The sequence below is a fragment of the Haematobia irritans genome, chromosome 3, assembly GCF_050003625.1.
Source record: "Haematobia irritans isolate KBUSLIRL chromosome 3, ASM5000362v1, whole genome shotgun sequence".
Classification (NCBI taxonomy): Eukaryota; Metazoa; Arthropoda; class Insecta; order Diptera; family Muscidae; genus Haematobia; species Haematobia irritans.
The window spans coordinates 167,561,267-167,579,165 of NC_134399.1; the positions used below are offsets into that span (position 1 = coordinate 167,561,267).

The 17,899-nt window shown below is 30.5% G+C and overlaps 1 protein-coding gene across 4 annotated transcripts in view; it reads right to left on the minus strand.

Moving 5' to 3' along the window:
• Positions 1 to 17,899, minus strand: part of Fur2 (furin-like protease 2) — a 797,201-nt gene that overhangs the window by 150,521 nt on the left and 628,781 nt on the right. For 3 of the 4 annotated variants that reach the window (XM_075301234.1, XM_075301232.1, XM_075301233.1), the window contains 2 exons: positions 5,745 to 5,849; positions 4,452 to 4,703 (listed from right to left, as the gene is read on the minus strand). In XM_075301234.1, coding sequence (XP_075157349.1) covers positions 4,452 to 4,703; positions 5,745 to 5,849 — 357 coding nt within the window. The remainder of the gene's footprint in view (positions 1 to 4,451; positions 4,704 to 5,744; positions 5,850 to 17,899) is intronic. The other variant, XM_075301235.1, reaches the window with a different exon arrangement.

Sequence of the window (17,899 nt, forward strand, 5' to 3'; positions counted from 1 at the left end):
AGAAGAAAGTTCCTTGCTTCATTTTTACCTAAAAATGGCCAAAATCTCGGGATCTCAATACGTTGCACTTTGCATTTCGAACATTTTAGAAAGTAGTGTTCGCACTAAAAAACAAGTAAGGAAAGTCTAAACTCGGGCGGAGCTGACCATATTATACCCTGCACCACTTTGTAGATCTAAATTTTCTATACCATATCACATCCGTCAAATGTGTTGGGTGCTATATATAAAGGTTTGTCCCAAATACATACATTTAAATATCACTCGATTTGGACAGAATTTGATAGACTTTTACAAAATATATAGACTCATAATTTAAGTTGGCTAATGCACTAGGGTGGAACATATTTTTAGTAAAAAAAAATATGGGAAACATTTAAATCTGAAGCAATTTTAAGGAAACTTCGCAAAAGTTTATTTATGATTTATGGCTCGATATATATGTATTAGAAGTTTAGGAAAATTAGAGTCATTTTTACAACTTTTCGACTAAGCAGTGGATATTTTACAAGGAAAATGTTGGTATTTTGACCATTATTGTCGAAATCACAAAAACATATATATGGGAGCTATATCTAAATCTGAACCGATTTCAACCAAATTTGGCACGCATAGCTACAATGCTAATTCTACTCCCTGTGCACAATTTCAACTAAATCGGAGTAAAAGATTGGTCACTGTGGTCATATGAGTGTAAATCGGGCGAACGATATATATGGGAGCTATATCTAAATCTGAACCGATTTCAATAAAATTAGGCACACTTGATTACACTACTAATTGTACTCCTAGTGCAAAATTTCAACCAAATTGGGGTAAAACTCTGGCTTCTGGGACCGTATTAGTCCATATCGGGCGAAAGATATATATGGGAGCTATATCTAAATCTGAATACCCTGCGCCACACCTTGGAACAGGGTATTATAAGTTAGTGCATATGTTTGCAACACCCAGATGGAGACGAGATAGACACATGTTGTCTTTGGCAAAAATGCTCAGGGTGGGCTCCTGAGTCGATATAGCCATGTCCGTCTGTCTGTGAACACATTTTTGAAATCAAAGTTTAAGTCGCAATTTTAATCCAAAATCTAGTGATTTTGGAAGAATTCGGTTCAGATTTAGATATAGCTCCCATATATATATATATATATATATATATATATATATATATATATATATATATATATATATATATATATATATATATATATATATATATATATATATATATATATATATATATATATTATATATATATATATATATATATATATATATATATATACATATATATATATATATATATATATATATATATATATATATATATATATATATATATATATATATATATATATATATATATATATATATATATATATATATATATATATATATATATATATATATATATATATATATATATATATATATATATATATATTTTACCCGATATGAACTTATATGGCCCCAGAAGCCAGATTTTTACCCTAATTTCGTTAAAATTTTGCACAAGAAGAACAATTAGTACTATAATCAAGTGTGCCAAATTTTATTGAAATCGGTTTAGATTTAGGTATAGCTCCCATATATATATCTTTCACCCGATATGGACTAATACGGTCTCAGAAGCCAGAGTTTTACCCCAATTTGGTTGAACTTCTGCACTAGGAGTACAATTAGTAGTGTAGTCAAGTATGCCAAATTTTATTGAAATCGGTTCAGATTTAGATATAGCTCCCACATATATATTGTTCGCCCGATTTACACTCATATGACCACAGTGGCCAATCTTTTACTCCGATTTAATTGATATTTTGCACAGGGAGTAGAATTAGCATTGTATCTATGCGTGCCAAATTTGGTTGAAATCGGTTCAGATTTAGATATAGCTCCCATATATAGCTTTCGCCCGATTTACACTCATATGACCACAAAGGTAAATTTTGGGCTCCGATTTAGTTGAAATTTTGCACAGGGAGTAAAATTAGCGTTGTAGCTATGCGTGCCAAATTTGGTTGAAATCGGTTCAGATTTAGATATATCTCCCATATATAGCTTTCGCCTAACCATGGGGGCTATCCAAATATGGACCGAATCACATCATATTCGACACATTTATTTATGCACCCAAAATACCTTATAATATTGAAATTCAGGCAAATCGGATAAAAAAATGCAGTGTCTAGAAGTCTAAGAAGTCAAATCAGGAGATCGGCCTTATAGCATCGATATTTTTTGAACCACTTAACTTATGACAGGTCCAATTACACACGATTATTTGTTTTCTTAATACCTTTCATTTAAGAACCAACAACGATATATAAAATTCTTTGCTATTTCTATGGCATTTAAAATCCTTTCAAAACATATTGTGTCTTAAATAAGCATATACACGCAGAAAAATAATTCTTTCCTCCCAAACGAAATTTTAGACAAACGAAATTTTAGACAGCGAAAAACATTTGCTTTTCGCTGTAAGGAAGTGTATTTGGAAGAAAAGTATATACTTTTTGTGATAAACGTTTATTCTTTTCTAGGATGTAAAAACAATTTCATAAAGACTAGCTCAAAAAAAAAATGTTTTCTTGCTTATTGCATTGTCCCTCACATCTTTCTCACATCCACGAGGATTTTTAGTTCTTAACACCTTTTCCTGTAATACCATCAATGTGGAAGAAATTATACGATTTTATAAATTTTTAAAATTTTTTTACCTTTCGCCTGGACGGAGAATTGAACCGCGGACCATGCACTTTGTAAGCCAACACACTAACCATTGAGCTATGTAACTGTTATGGTCATCAATAGATAATTATCCATTTATATTTATATAGCATAGCTTGCGGCGCCCACGAACCGAATAAACAAAGTTTATTTAACAAAAACAAACATTTAGTTGGGCACCGTGGAGCAGTGGTTGCTACGTCCGACTTGCATGCCAAGGGTCGTGGGTTCGATATATATATATATATATATATATATATATATATATATATATATATATATATATATATATATATATATATATATATATATATATATATATATATATATATATATATATATATATATATATATATATATATATATATATATATATATATATATATATATATATATATATATATATATATATATATATATATTATAAAAATTTTGTAATAAACCAATTTTTTTGGTGATATAAATTTAAAAATTTCGAAGCAATTCAAAAAACTCTTACAAAAGAAAAACATATTCGGTACACGTTTTCCAAACGTTTTTTTTTTCTTTGCGTGTATGTTTTTTTTTGGAAAATCAATGCATGGTCATTGATTTATCCTGTCCTCGTTTTCTCTTACAACTAAATTTGGCTTTTGCACAATCGTTTTTGTATTTGCAAATGTTATTTTAACCAATAAAAAAAATGCATATTTATTTTTCTTTCCAGCATGCTAATATCGCATATGATATGTATAGATTCCAATGTTTTTTCCAATGCTTTCAGCTATTTGGGATTATTTCTTGTAAAAGTAAATATTACTACAGCCGTATTAAATATTTTTGTTTCCACTCTGCCTCTTTGACCGTTAGTTTTTTGGTAGCTTGGTTTGTTATTTTCTATAGTCAATTTATTCAGGCATCTACAGAAATTGCAATTTGAAAACAAAATATTGCATATATTAAGGCTGTTGTTAAATAAGAGAAAGTTAGAGCATATTGAAATGAGGCAATGTATAACATTATGAAATAACTATTTTAAACTTACATTTTAACTAACCTATCAATAATTTTATCTGCAAATCTGATTTATCTGAAAATCATTTTTTGAAACTTTATATTCGGAAGATTAGTCCGGTTTATCTACTATAGAAAATTTTCTTTGAATAATTTTAGGAGGTACACGTAAACACTGAAAAATATTACTTTATCCCTTAGAGTATGCTATATAAAATTTTTGACCAAAAATATATAATAATAAATAAATAAATAAAACGAAATAACAATTGTTAATAACACTAGTTTACACTGAAATATAAATTTGATGAGAAGTGATTTTTCTTTTGTATTTTAATCTGCTGAATTCTTATATACGCAGTCGCTAAAGCTTAAGACCTCCGTTGTCATAGATTTATCCTTTATGCTTGTAATTTACTTATAAGTATAAATATGAAATAAATAAATAAATAAATAAAAAGTCACATCTCATCAAATCTACATGAAAAAATTTTATTTTGTAAACTAGTGTAATCCATGTTTCTACCATTTCCATTTTCTCCCTTTTTCCATTATTACAAAAAATATAGGTATCAGGTATTTTACCATTTCACCAGGACTCTCCAGGATTATATTAATTGGATCCATCACAAATTTTGTGTACGTGGAGTGAAGATTATTTCCATTACACCAAGACCCATCAAAGTAACAAAATAAACGGAAACAACAAAAAATTTATATCTTACACATACTTTACTCACCAAATACCATTGTTCCTTGAACAAAGGATCGGGGAAAATATTATGTGGACCTGCATCACGGTATTGTATGCGAGGAGCTCGAGGCAAAGTGCTGCGATACGAGGTATCAACATGTAATGGAGGCAAACCACCGAAGCCTGTTGTCTGACGTATGAGATCGTATGGACTATAACCGGGTAGCGTTGAATAGGAACCATCACGTTTTTCTCGTATTTTTTCATGTTGTTGTTGCATCCATCTGACCTGTAATTGAAATTGGAATTATTGATAAATATATGGCATTGAAGGAAAATGATTTTGAGAATTTTATAAATGGGTATTTAGTTAAATGTGTATCAAAGTGGTCACTCATTGGGTATAGGTGCCCCGAACGTCAAACCCAGTACGAAACAGTGACAAAGTTTAAGTAGCAGTGGAAGCTTTAAAAGACCAGATTGCATCTTTCAAAAAATTTTCGCCATGCTAGAACTTTTGGAGCAATGGGTGCCTCGTTTGTTTGTTCCAAACAAAGAGCACATAGCGGTAGAAAAAGCTTCGCAAAATTAAAACTGAAAATTTTCGTTATTGTTATAAAATTTTTCGAAAAAAATCGAAATCGATTATTAACCTAAAGATAATCGCAAAATCGTTTTTATGTTCAACAAACTTTTAATTTGATTATTTAAAATAGATTTCGAATATTCTACTTTTGATTGGTAAAAATAATCGAAAACCAATTTTTGATTAAAAGTCAATAATCGAAAGATTGAAGACTCGTGTATTGGTTTATACTATAGATCCATAGGTACACACAAAAAACAAATCTGAATCAATCACGAAATTAATTGATCCAATTAATTTTTTAATTGAAATGTCTTCAATCACAGAAATGATAGTATCAATTAAAAACTAATTGATCCAATTAAAAAATTAATTGATACTATTAATTTGTGTGATTGATTTTTATTTCAATTAAAAAATTTGTTGATTCAATTAAATATTTATTGAATATTTTTTTAAAACTCAATTAAGATTTTAATTGGAAAAATTTTTGTGAATTTTTTTTCTGTGTAGGAATATGAGCACCTCAAAAATATTTCAAGATCATAAAGTTCTTTTTGGACGGGAAAAAATAATTCATATCAGTTTTCTTTCTAGAAAAATATACCACTTTTCATTGCAAGCGACACGTTTTGTGATATGTTTTAGAAAAGTGATAAGTGGTTATATGTAGAGAAATGTGTACTTTCTAGATATAGAATGATATACTCGTAGAATTCCATATCGTCTGTCTCTAATACATACCTCTGGTTCCGAGTTTAAGGCGCTATGGTGTTCATCACTGGTTTTAAGTGAACGTTTTGAGATACGCTTATGATGGAAGAGATAATAGTCCTTCAAAGCACCAATCTGAAAATAAAAAAAACAACAATTGATTAGCTTTTTTTGTTTATTTTATAAAAAATATATAGTGACAATTTTGGCATTCCAATTAAAAACAAGTATGGCTCCGCAAGCCAAATCTAGGGATGGGTTTATATGGGGGGCTATATATAATTATGGACCGATGTGGACCAATTTTTGCATGGTTGTTAGAGACCATATACCAACACCATGTACCAAATTTCAGCAGGATCAGATGGAATTTGCTTCTCTTTGAGGCTCCGCAAGCCAAATCTGGCGATCGGTTTATATGGGGGCTATACGTAAAAGTGGACCGATATGGCCCATTTGCAATACCATCTGACCTACATTAATAACAACTTTTTGTGCCAAGTTTCAAGTCGATAACTTGTTTCGTTCGGAAGTTAGCGTAATTTCAACAGACGGACGGACGGACGGACATGCTTAGATCGACTCAGAATTTCACCACGACCCAGAATATATATACTTTATGGGGTCTTAGAGCAATTTTCGATGTGTTACAAACGGAATGACAAAGTTAATATACCCCCCATCCTATGGCGGAGGGTATAAAAAATTACTACAATATCATGTCATTTGTCAATAAATTGAAAGGTTATGTTCCTATATAAAATTATGTCAAAAATGAAGATGCAATTACCGCATTTGCTGTTGCTACTTAAAATTGAAAACTTCAGAATTTTTTGCATTTTTCTGAATTCGATATCTCAACAGATACTCAACATACATTTGCACATTTCTTTATGTTGCTTTTAAGGAATAAAACGGGAAAAAATAAAAATTTTACTATACTGAGAAAGAAATTGTGAAAACTACAAAAAAATTAAAAATGTGGGATTTTGCAAACATTTAACAGAGAAATCAATCGGAGTGTTGTCCATCGCTATCCACTACTTTGTGGCAACACATGGATACTGTGACGAAAACACGATTCGCCTTTTGACTCAATCCACGAATTATCAAAATTTTGGGCTCCCTCAAAAAAAAAAAAAACGAAAATCATGATCAATTCAGTCATGGATCATCGATCGTGCTTATCATCAGAAGTAGCAATGTCTGGGCTATAAATAGGCGAAAGTAGAACTTCAAATTTCAGTGTTTCCACATTCAAAATCATTTTTTCTTGCCTTTCCAAATATCGTGGCCAATTATCACGCGACCCTCTGCTCAATAGCATCAATCAAAGTTGGATGTGGTGTATTATGCAGCAGCTTATCAGCTGGTCCTACACCCAGAGAAGGAATATGTTATTTTTGGACTATGATCATGTAACATTTTTGTCGCAACCATGTTATTTTCTCGGACATTGCATATCTGAATTCGACAACAGTTTTATATCCCCCCATTCAAAAATAACATTTTCCGCTAGGAGATGATCATGATGATTTGGCTCGTTCGTTGATGTTGAGGCACAAGAAATGGCATAACGACGTCTTTCGGCTTCAACTCAGCTGAACTTTTCTCCAAATTAAAGTAGTAAATCAAAACTTCCCACAAATGCTATTTTGTGGGCGCGAAACCTAACATATTTATAGCCAAGATAAATACTAGTATACATCGTAATCCCATCAAGAAAACAAGGAAAGGAAGTTCGCCCTATGTCATTAACATCCAAATGTATAAAAACTTCGTTTTATACAGTTCTCGTAATAAATTATTGTTTTCTAAATGATGCTGTATATAAAACACAGTAGGGGCAAATAAAATAGTAGAAGTTTCCAAAATATATATATTTAACAAGTATATACGGCCGTAAGTTCGGCCAAGCCGAATCTTATGTACCCTCCACCATGGATTGCGTAGAAACTGCTACGAAATTCAACTCACTCGGATGAAATTTGCTCCTCCAAGAGGCTCCAAAACCAAATCTTGGGATCGGTTCATATGGGGGCTATAAATGATTATGGACTGATATGGACCACTTTTGGCATGGTTGTTAAATATCATATACTACCACCACGTACCAAATTTCAACCAGATCGGATGAATTTTGCTTCTCCAAAAATCTGGCGATCGGTTTATATGGGAGCTATATATAACTATGGACTGATAGGAACCAATTCCTGCATGGTTGTTGGATACCATATACTAACATCACGTACCAAATTTCAACCGAATGGGAAGAATTTTGCTCTTCTAAGATCCTCCGGAGGTCAAATATGGGGATCAGTTTATATTGGGCCTATATATAATTATGGACCGATATCGACCAATTTTTGCGTGGGTGTTTGAGGCCATATGTTATCATCACGTACCAAATTTCAACTGAATCAGATGAATTTTGATCTTCCAAGAGGCTCCGGAGGTCAAATCTGGTGATCGGTTTATATGGGGGCTATATATAATTATGGACCGATATGGACCAATTTTTGCATGGTCGTTAGAGACCATATACTTACATCATGTAGCAAATTTCAGCCGGATCGGATGAAATTTGCTTCTCTTAGAGGCTCCGCAAGCCAAATCGGGGGATCGGTTTATATAGGGGCTATATATAATTATGGACCGATATCGACCAATTTTTGCATGGGTGTTTGAAGCCATATATTAACATCACGTACCCAATTTCAACTGAATCAGATGAATTTTGATCTTCCAAGAGGTTCCGGAGTTGAAATCTGGTGATCGGTTTATATGGAGCTATATATAATTATGGACCGATATGGACCAATTTGTGCATAATTGTTAGAGACCATATACTAGGATAGAATAGGTTAGGTGGCAGCCCGATGTATCAGGCTCACTTAGACTATTCAGTCCATTGTGATACCACATTGGTGAACTTCTCTCTTATCACTGAGTGCTGCCCGATTCCATGTTAAGCTCAATGACAAGGGACCTCCTTTTTATAGCCGAGTCCGAACGGCGTTCCACATTGCATTGAAACCACTTAGAGAAGCTTTGAACCGCTCAGAAATGTCACCAGCATTACTGAGGTGGGATAATCCACCGCTGAAAAACTTTTTGGTGTTCGGTCGAAGCAGGAATCGAACCCACGACCTTGTGTATGCAAGGCGGGCATGCTAACCATTGCACCACGGTGGCTCCTTGAGAGACCATATACTAACACCATGTACCAAATTTCAGCCGGATCGGATGAAATTTGCTTCTCTTAGAGGCTCCGCAAGCCCAATCGGGGGATCGGTTTATATGGGGGCTATATATAATTATGGACCGATGTGGACCAATTTTTGCATGGTTGTTAGATACCATATACTAACACCATGTGCCAAATTTCACCCGAATCGGATGAAATTTGCTTCTATTAGAGGATTCGCCAACCAAATTTGGGGGTCCGTTTATATGGGGGCTATACGTAAAAGTGGACCGATATGGCCCATTTGCAATACCATCCGACCTACATTAATAACATCTACGTGTGCCAAGTTTCAAGTCGATAGCTTGTTTCGTTTGGAAGTTAGCGTGATTTCAACAGACGGGCGGACGTACGGACGGACAGATCGACTCAGAATTTCAACACGACCCAGAATATATATACTTTATGGGGTCTTAGATCATTATTTCGATGTGTTACAAACGGAATGACAAAGTTAATATACCCCCCATCCTATGGTGGAGGGTATAAAAAGTGTATTCTATCAATTTCTCAAGGGTGTGAAGTTAAAGTTGTTTTCTAAAGTTGTGTTTAGCGAAGACACAAACCACTTTATATATATATATTTTGAAAATTAAATTTTTTGTTGCGAATTTAAGACTTTTTGTTTCTTGCCAAAAAGACCCAGACTTAACGCCCAGCTACGCTCATGGAATCTCCAGAATAGTCTTCTACACCCTTAAAGCTAATAGATGTAATTAATTTTTTTTTAAACTGTGTCCCATCAATGATTTTTAGCTCTTAGAAAATATATTAATATCCCCCTTTTTATCTCGTTAACTAGATGACCTAAGCCTCTGGCGTTTGGGGGAGAGAATTCTCTTAGCTTGGGGCTAATATCCTATGTCCAATTTGCCGTTTAACTTTTCTTAGAAATGCCCGAAATTCGACCCACAAAATTTACCTAAATATAATTGACCCCCCCCAGACATAACGCCCAGCTACGATCATGAAATCTCCAGAATAGTCTTCTACGTTCTTAAGACTAATAGAAACAATTAATGTTTTTTAAAAACTGTGTTTTTTAAAACCTACGCCACTTCCCTCTTTACGGGGGTGTTCTCCCATCTCCAAGCCAATGCGCTATACCCACTTTTGTTTTTAGCTCTCCGTGCAAATGCCCGAAAAAGTCTAATGAATGTAAAAATTCCTCTTTCCATATTTTCTAAATGGCGTCTATATTACTCAAAATAACTTTTTGCTCAAAATTATGTTAAGAATACACGCATTTGCGTTCAAAAAATGTATAATGAAGCAAAATACATTTAATTTCTTGCCAAAAAGTTTTAAATTCACAACAAAAATTTTAATTTTCATTGTGTCTTCGCTAAAACAACTTTAACTTCACATCCTTGCGATTAAATATTTGCTAATTTTACTCAAAACGTAGAGATAAAAGTAAAAAATATTATTTGAAGTTTCTCCCTATTTCTAAAAATGTAATCCAAAAAACTGAATTATCATAACATCCACTTCCAAATCCCAAAAAAATCATTGCTTTTTGGGAATACGCTTTATTTTAGTATTGACTGATGCCTATATCCCATTACTATTTTGCGCTCCATAAATATGTTTACGCTATTTTACGATTTTTTGTTTTGCACAAAACAAAAAAAAACCTTGAAGTATGTCTAACAAGATATATTGCTGGTGTTCTTTATTTAAAATTAACACGTTTTATTAAAAATATATTTTTGAATTTATTTTTAATCAGTTTACAATTCCTAATTTTTCCCAATTTATTCTTAAAAAAAAAATAAAAAAATGCCTCGATTTTAAGACATACAATTATAAGTACTAAAAAAATGCAATGTTACTAAAATTGCGACAACATCGGAAATTTTATTTTATTTTTTGGTTCAATTCTATATATATGGGCATAATTTGCGATGTATCGGCGTAAGGTCAAAATCCCTGACCCTTCTTTATGCCACACTACTCCCGGTCTGAGCCATCTCTTTGTTATATAAAATGCTTGGATCGATGTAGTTTATTCAATTCTATGCTTAAGAATATTTCATTGCGTGTTAAAAATGCAAATTTCTTCGATTATCTGCAAAGGAAATCCTACACAATTCCTTCACGAGAATCACCATAATTAAATTCTCAAAGCATTTGTACGTAATATCTCACAATGTCATGAGAATATGAATTGAAATGAAGCCTTTAAGGCTTCATTACTGATTCGAAATTCAATTGCAAAAGTGGGAAGCAGAAAAGTTTTTTTTTTTTTTTTGTTTTTAAGGAAAAATTATTATGGCTAACAAAATAACGTCAAGCACCGGACATCATGGCCAATAACTCTAAATGATCAACAATTGGTTTGGGGGTGTGTGTTTGTGTATGTCTGTGTGGGAATAGGTCATTGGCGACATAACTTCCACTATCCACCAATGTCCAGCCACAACAAGACCACAATTGAGAAATAACATGGAATTTAATTAAATTGTTTGAATTGAATGTCAGGTAAATGAAAACCCAATCGAATATTGTTGGCTATATCATTGATGGTGGCGGTAGTGGTGTGCCAATATGGCGAAACAAACATCCGTTGTAGTTATCGCAGAGAATGGAAGAAAGAGAGCGCTCATCAGAGGACATACAATATCCTCAGCTAAAATATATATATACGCGGTGGGTGCTATTGTGAATAACTGTAGCATCTGCATTGGCAAACGGGTCCTAGCTTGCTAGTAATACATCCGTATCATGGCCAGCAAGTAGGATCCTTAGTATACCAATTTATCCTGGCTTTCCGTTTCCGTTGCCATTCAAGTAACATTGCATGCAATAGCATACACTTGATTTCCGTTAGCGAGAGCTTGTTAACGTTTATTTGAAAATCAATTTATTTATTTTTTTTTTCAATTCGCATTGTTATTTTCTTGTTTTCCTTCTGCCATAGCCCTAGAGCTGATTTACGCTGAGCGCTTATTTTCTCCCTTCATTCTCTCTGTCTCATAGGGGATATTTGATGATGAGGGGAGAAAAATATAATAAAACAACGAAATAGAGGAAACCCCCCAAGTGGGTGTAATTGTATGTTCAATCTTATCCTTAATTCAATACACGTTTCATAACAAAATAAATAAAATCGTAGAAGTAAAAGTCAAAACCCAAGCGTATATGTCAGCTATAAAGCAAAAGAATTTCAATTGCACTCATGAGCAAACGTAAATCTAACTTCCGTATAGTCGATGGTAATGACGGATAAGGATAGATTTTTGAGGGTGTGCTTGTGATTGGGGAATAAGAAAGAAATCAAATCAAAATCCAAAAGATTTCCAAACATGATTTTCTGCACTGTTTTGGTAGTTACATTTTGCTGAAGGCAATGGCATTGCAACAGAAACTTTTCATATATGGTTCACGCAATGTATTTTCGATGACAGCAACAACTGAGAAAATAAGTATTGGTGATATAAGTGTGAGAAAGGAGACATTGCTCATATACGGCGACCATTTGTTTCTCTACATAACTTCCCCCTTTCCTTTGGCCTGAAACTTATTAGCCAGCAGCAGGTTATTTTAAGGCTTATTTATGGTGTTTTCTTTTCTGAAAAAGTGCTTTGCCTTCATTTTGTCTATACAGAATGGCCATTTTTAAAATGTTGGCAGCAACCTAAAAACATGCTATCATTTCAGCGGGCAGACAAGAATTCAAAGGAGCTAAAGGGCAATCGCAACACTCTCGTTTGTCGGCAGTGCTGAAAATGCCCGCTATTTGCCTCTATGTGTGGCACTATTTTCACAAGAGAATTCGAAGCCTCTTCGCACTTTTGCCTGTTTGTTTTAGAAAAGAACCTAAAAAGTAATTTTTTCTGGGCAATGTGCGCATTTTTTACAAGAAAAGAAAACTCCATTAGACTATTCAGTCCGTTGTGAAAGCACAGTGGTGAACTTCTCTTTTTAACAATGAGTGATGTTCGATCACGGTTGCCACAATTGAAAGAATTCTATCAAAAATGATAGATTTTTTACTGTAGAGTTATACGGTAGAATTCCTAATGTTTTAGTAGATATTGCAAAATATTCCTCTCTAACAAAGATGACTTAAATTTTCTATAACAATAAAATTTTCACAAAATTTTCTATAACAATTAAATTTTCACAAAATTTTCTATAGAAATACAATTTGACAAAATTTGAATGAAATAAAATTTTGCCAAAATTTTCTACAGAAATAAAATTTTGACAAAATGTTCTACATAACACAAAAATTTTTTACAAAATTTTCTACAGAAATAAAATTTTGACAAAACTTTCTATAGAAATAAAATTTTGACAACATTTTCCATAGAAATTAAATTTTTACAAAATTTTCTATAGACATAAAATCTTGACAAACTTTTCTATAGTAATAAAGTATTGACAAAATTTTCTACAGAAATAAAATTTTGACAAATTTCTATAGAAATAAAATTTTGACAAATTTTTCTATAGAAATAAAATTTTGACAAAATTTTCTACATAAAACAACAAATTTGTACAAAATTCTCTATAGAAATAAAATTTTTACAAAATTTTCTATAGAAATAAAATTTTGAGAAAATTTTCTACAGCAATTAAATTTAAAAAAAATTCTGTAACATAGAAATAAAATTTTAACAAAATCTTCTATAGAAATAACATTTTGATAAAATTTTCACTAGAAATAAAATTTTGACAAAATTTGCTATAGAAATAAAATTTTGACAAAATTTTCTATAGAAATAAATGGTTGACGTAATTTTTTATAGAAATGAAATTTTGACAAAATTTTCTATAGAGATAAAATTTTGACAAGATTTTCTATAGAAATAAAATTTTGACTAAATATTCTATAGAAATAAAATTTTAACAAAATATTCTATAGAAATAAAATTTTGACAAAATTTTCTGTACAAATAAATTTTTTACAAAATTTTTTACACAAATAAAATTTTGACAAAATTTTCTAAAGAAATAAAATTTTGACAGAATTTTCTATGGAAATAAAATTTTGACAAAATGTTCTATATAAATTAAATTTTGACAAAATTTTCTATAGAGATAAAATTTTGACTAAATTTTCTATGGAAATAAAATTTTGACAAAATTCTCTATGGAAATATAATTTTGACAAAATTTTCTATAGAAATAAAATTTTGACAAAACTTTCTATAGAAATAACATTTTGATAAAATTTTCTATAGAAATGAAATTTTGAAAAAATTTTCTATAGAAACGAAACTTTGACAAAGTTTTCTTTGGAAATAAAATTTTGACAAAATTTTCTATAGAAAGAAAATTTTGACAAAATTTTCTATAAAAATAAAATTTTGATAAAATTTTCTATAGAGATAAAATTTTGACAAAACTTTCTATAGAAATAAAATTTTGACAATATTTTCTATACAAATTAAATTTTGACGAAAATTCTCTATATAAATAAAATGGACAACATTTTCTATAGAAAAAAAATTTTGAGAAAATTTTCTATAGAAGTAAAATGTTGACAAAATTTTCTATGGAAATAAAATTCTGACAAAATTCTCCATGGAAATATAATTTTGACAAAATTTTCTATAGAAACAAAATTTTGACAAAACTTTCTATAGAAATAACATTTTGATAAAATTTTCTATAGAAATGAAATTTTTATAAAATTTTCTATAGAAACGAAATTTTGACAAAATTTTCTATGGAAATAAAATTTTGACAAAATTTTCTATAGAAATAAAATGTTGACAAAATTTTCTATAGAAATAACATTTTGATAAAATTTTCTATAGAAATGAAATTTTGACAAAATATTCTACAGAAATAAAATTTTGACAAAACCTTCTATAGAAATAAAATTTTGACAAAATTTTCTATCGAAATAAAAATTTGACAACATTTGCTATAGAAATAAAAATTTCACAAAATTTTACAAAGAAATAAAATTTTGACAAAATTTTCTACAGAAATAAAAATTTCACAAAATTTTACAAAGAAATAAAATTTTTAAAAATTTTCTATCGAAATAAAATTTAAACAAAATTTTCCATAGAAACTAAATTTGACAAAATTTTCTACATAAATTAAATTAAAAAAAAATTTATAACATAGAAATAAAATTTTGACAAAATTTTCTATAGAAATAACATTTGGATAAACTTGTCTATAGAAATTAAATTTTGATAAAATTTTCTATAGAAATAAAATTTTGACAAAATTTTCTATAGAAATAAAATATGACAAAATTTTCTATAGAAATAAAATTTTGACAAAATTTTCTATATAAATTAAATTTTGACAAAATTTTCTATAGAAATAACATTTTGATAAAATTTTCTATAGAAATGAAATTTGGACAAAATTTTCTATGGAAATAAAATTTTGACAAAATTTTCTATACAAATAAAATTTTGGCAAAATTTTTTATAGAAATAAAATTTTGACAAAATTTTCTATATAAATTAAAATTTGACAAAATTTTCTATAGAAGTAAAATTTTGACAACATTTTCTGTAGAAAAAAAATGTTGGCAAAATTTTCTATAGAAATGAACTGTTGGCAAAATTTTCTATAGAAATAAAATTTTGCCAAAGTTTTCGATAGATATAATATTCTGACAAACTCCTTTATAAAATAAAATTTTGACAAAATTTTCTATAGAAATAAAATTTTGACAAAATTTTATTTCTATTGAAATGCAATTTTGACAAAGTTTTCGATAGAAATAAAATTGTGACCAAAATTACTATAGAAATACAATTTTGACCAAATTTACTATATAAATACAATTTTGACCAAATTTACTATATAAATAAAATTTTGACAAAATTAAAAACGCATTTTAAAAAGTATCCACATTTACAAGTCAAGGAATATTTCTACACCCAAAAAATTGTAGCTGATAGGATATATCATAATATATAATATTCAATGTACTGAAATATAATTCTGAAATAAAATAATTAAAACAATTCTTTCGAAGAAAAAACCATTTGATTAAAGACTTCAAAATAAGATTTTTTTTTGGTTTTTAAATCTGTAAGATTTTTGGTAAATGTTTCTTAAAGTTTAGGAGACAAGAGTGGTAACCGTGTACCCGATTCATTCCGTAGGTCAATAACAAGGGACAACCTTTTTATAGTCGAGTCCAAAACGGCATCTCTTAAAAATATGAGTACTTAGAATTGCTTGCAGTGTAAAGGAACCAAAGGCCATTACGCTGGAGCACACTATTGCCATAGGCGAATCTTGAGCTCCGGCGGCCAATAGCAATTTTGACAAGTAAACCCGATCATTTTGTTTGTTCACAAACTGCTTAAATTCGGGAACTATCCATTTTTGTGTGAGCTAAACAACTATGCTCCCTCTAACTTTTTAGTGTGTTGGTGAACTCTTGTACTTTTCCCAATTTCAATGGCTTTAGTGCAAGTTCATTTTTCATTTTGCATCCGATTTCTATAAGTGCGGTTTTGATTTCGATAAAAGTTGTCCACTTTTCGGATCATTTCTGATTTTGTTACCGTTTTCTTTCATCCACTTTGTGGACCCGATACAAAAATACAATATCACAAGCACGAGAAACAAAAGATTTATTCCGATTAAAATTCTAAATATAGCCATTTGTGGTTTTCCAGCTTAATATAAAAAAATCATACTATGAAGCTTAATTCCATTAACTTTTTTCTGAATGCAATAGTACAAAATGCTTTTGTAAGCTTTTAAACAATAAAATAAATAAATCATTCGAATAAATTAGACAGGTAAGAGGTTTAGAAACAAATGCAAGAGGTATTTTGTGCCACATCGAATAGATATGCAAATGTTGATTAGTTTCTGCTTCAAGTTTCCTTTACCACATTCGCTCGAAAATGAAAATCTAAAGATTTGATTTAAGTTTAATTTTTATTTTTTTTTTTGTTAACAAAACTTAAACATTGACCTCCATTGGCGAATACAAAGCTAACAAATAAAATAAAAGATTGTACTCGTACATATGTCAAGAAATTGCCACTGCAAAAGTGTGCAGGATACGGTCAGTGCAATTCGCACAACTTGACTTATTTACTTAGCCCTTTGGTGGGCCAAGAGTCGGTGATGGTTGCTCAAAAAAAAAAAAAAAAAACTAACTTCACCAGAAGCTGTAAAACTTTTTAAGTTTTCATCGCCAATAGATTTTTTTCTCCTTTTCCATGGATTTTATTCTTTTTTCATTTGATTTCCAAATGGCTTCGAAATGTTGTGCCACTCGCAAAGTCTGTCGTCCTTGGGGCAGAGCACAAAAAAAAAACATCTAGAGGTTCTATTTGATTTTGAGTTTTATTCGCTGATATGCAAGCAATCTAACGAAGTTTACTTAACTATCAAGTATGTTTTTTTGGATTAAGAAGCAGTAGCTGTAGCTCCACCAACCATAGAGTTGGTGGATGATGTGCAAGTGGCTTTAATATTAGCCGGGCAAGGGAAACAACTTCACTTCGAGTTATTTGATAAGTTCACTTACCGTGAAGTTATTCGTCTTCGTTTCGTTTTTTTCTGGGTCGTTTTTATCCTTGATTTCTATTCAATCTTTTAATCAATAAGATTTTCTGGTATTTGTTTGTTTGTTGAAATCAAAGTTTTTTGCCTTTGGGAGTTTACTACAAAACGCCAAAAAAAATACGTTCGATCGAAAGAGGATAAAATTAAGTTAAAGTCAAATGAATCATAAGAATTTAGTCAAGAAAATGTAAATGATGAATTCGTTCAAAAAAAAAAATCTCGATTACTAAAGAAACTATATTGCTTGTTATTAAAATTAAATTTCTCAAAGACATTGTTTTAAATAACTATTCTAAGAAAAACTCTCATTTCTATAGGGAATAATGTGGAAACCTCTGCTTATATAAAATTTATGTGGAAAATGTATTTGGGGACAACATTTTGTAACAATTTTTTAACGACTTGGGAAGAAGTTCCAAGT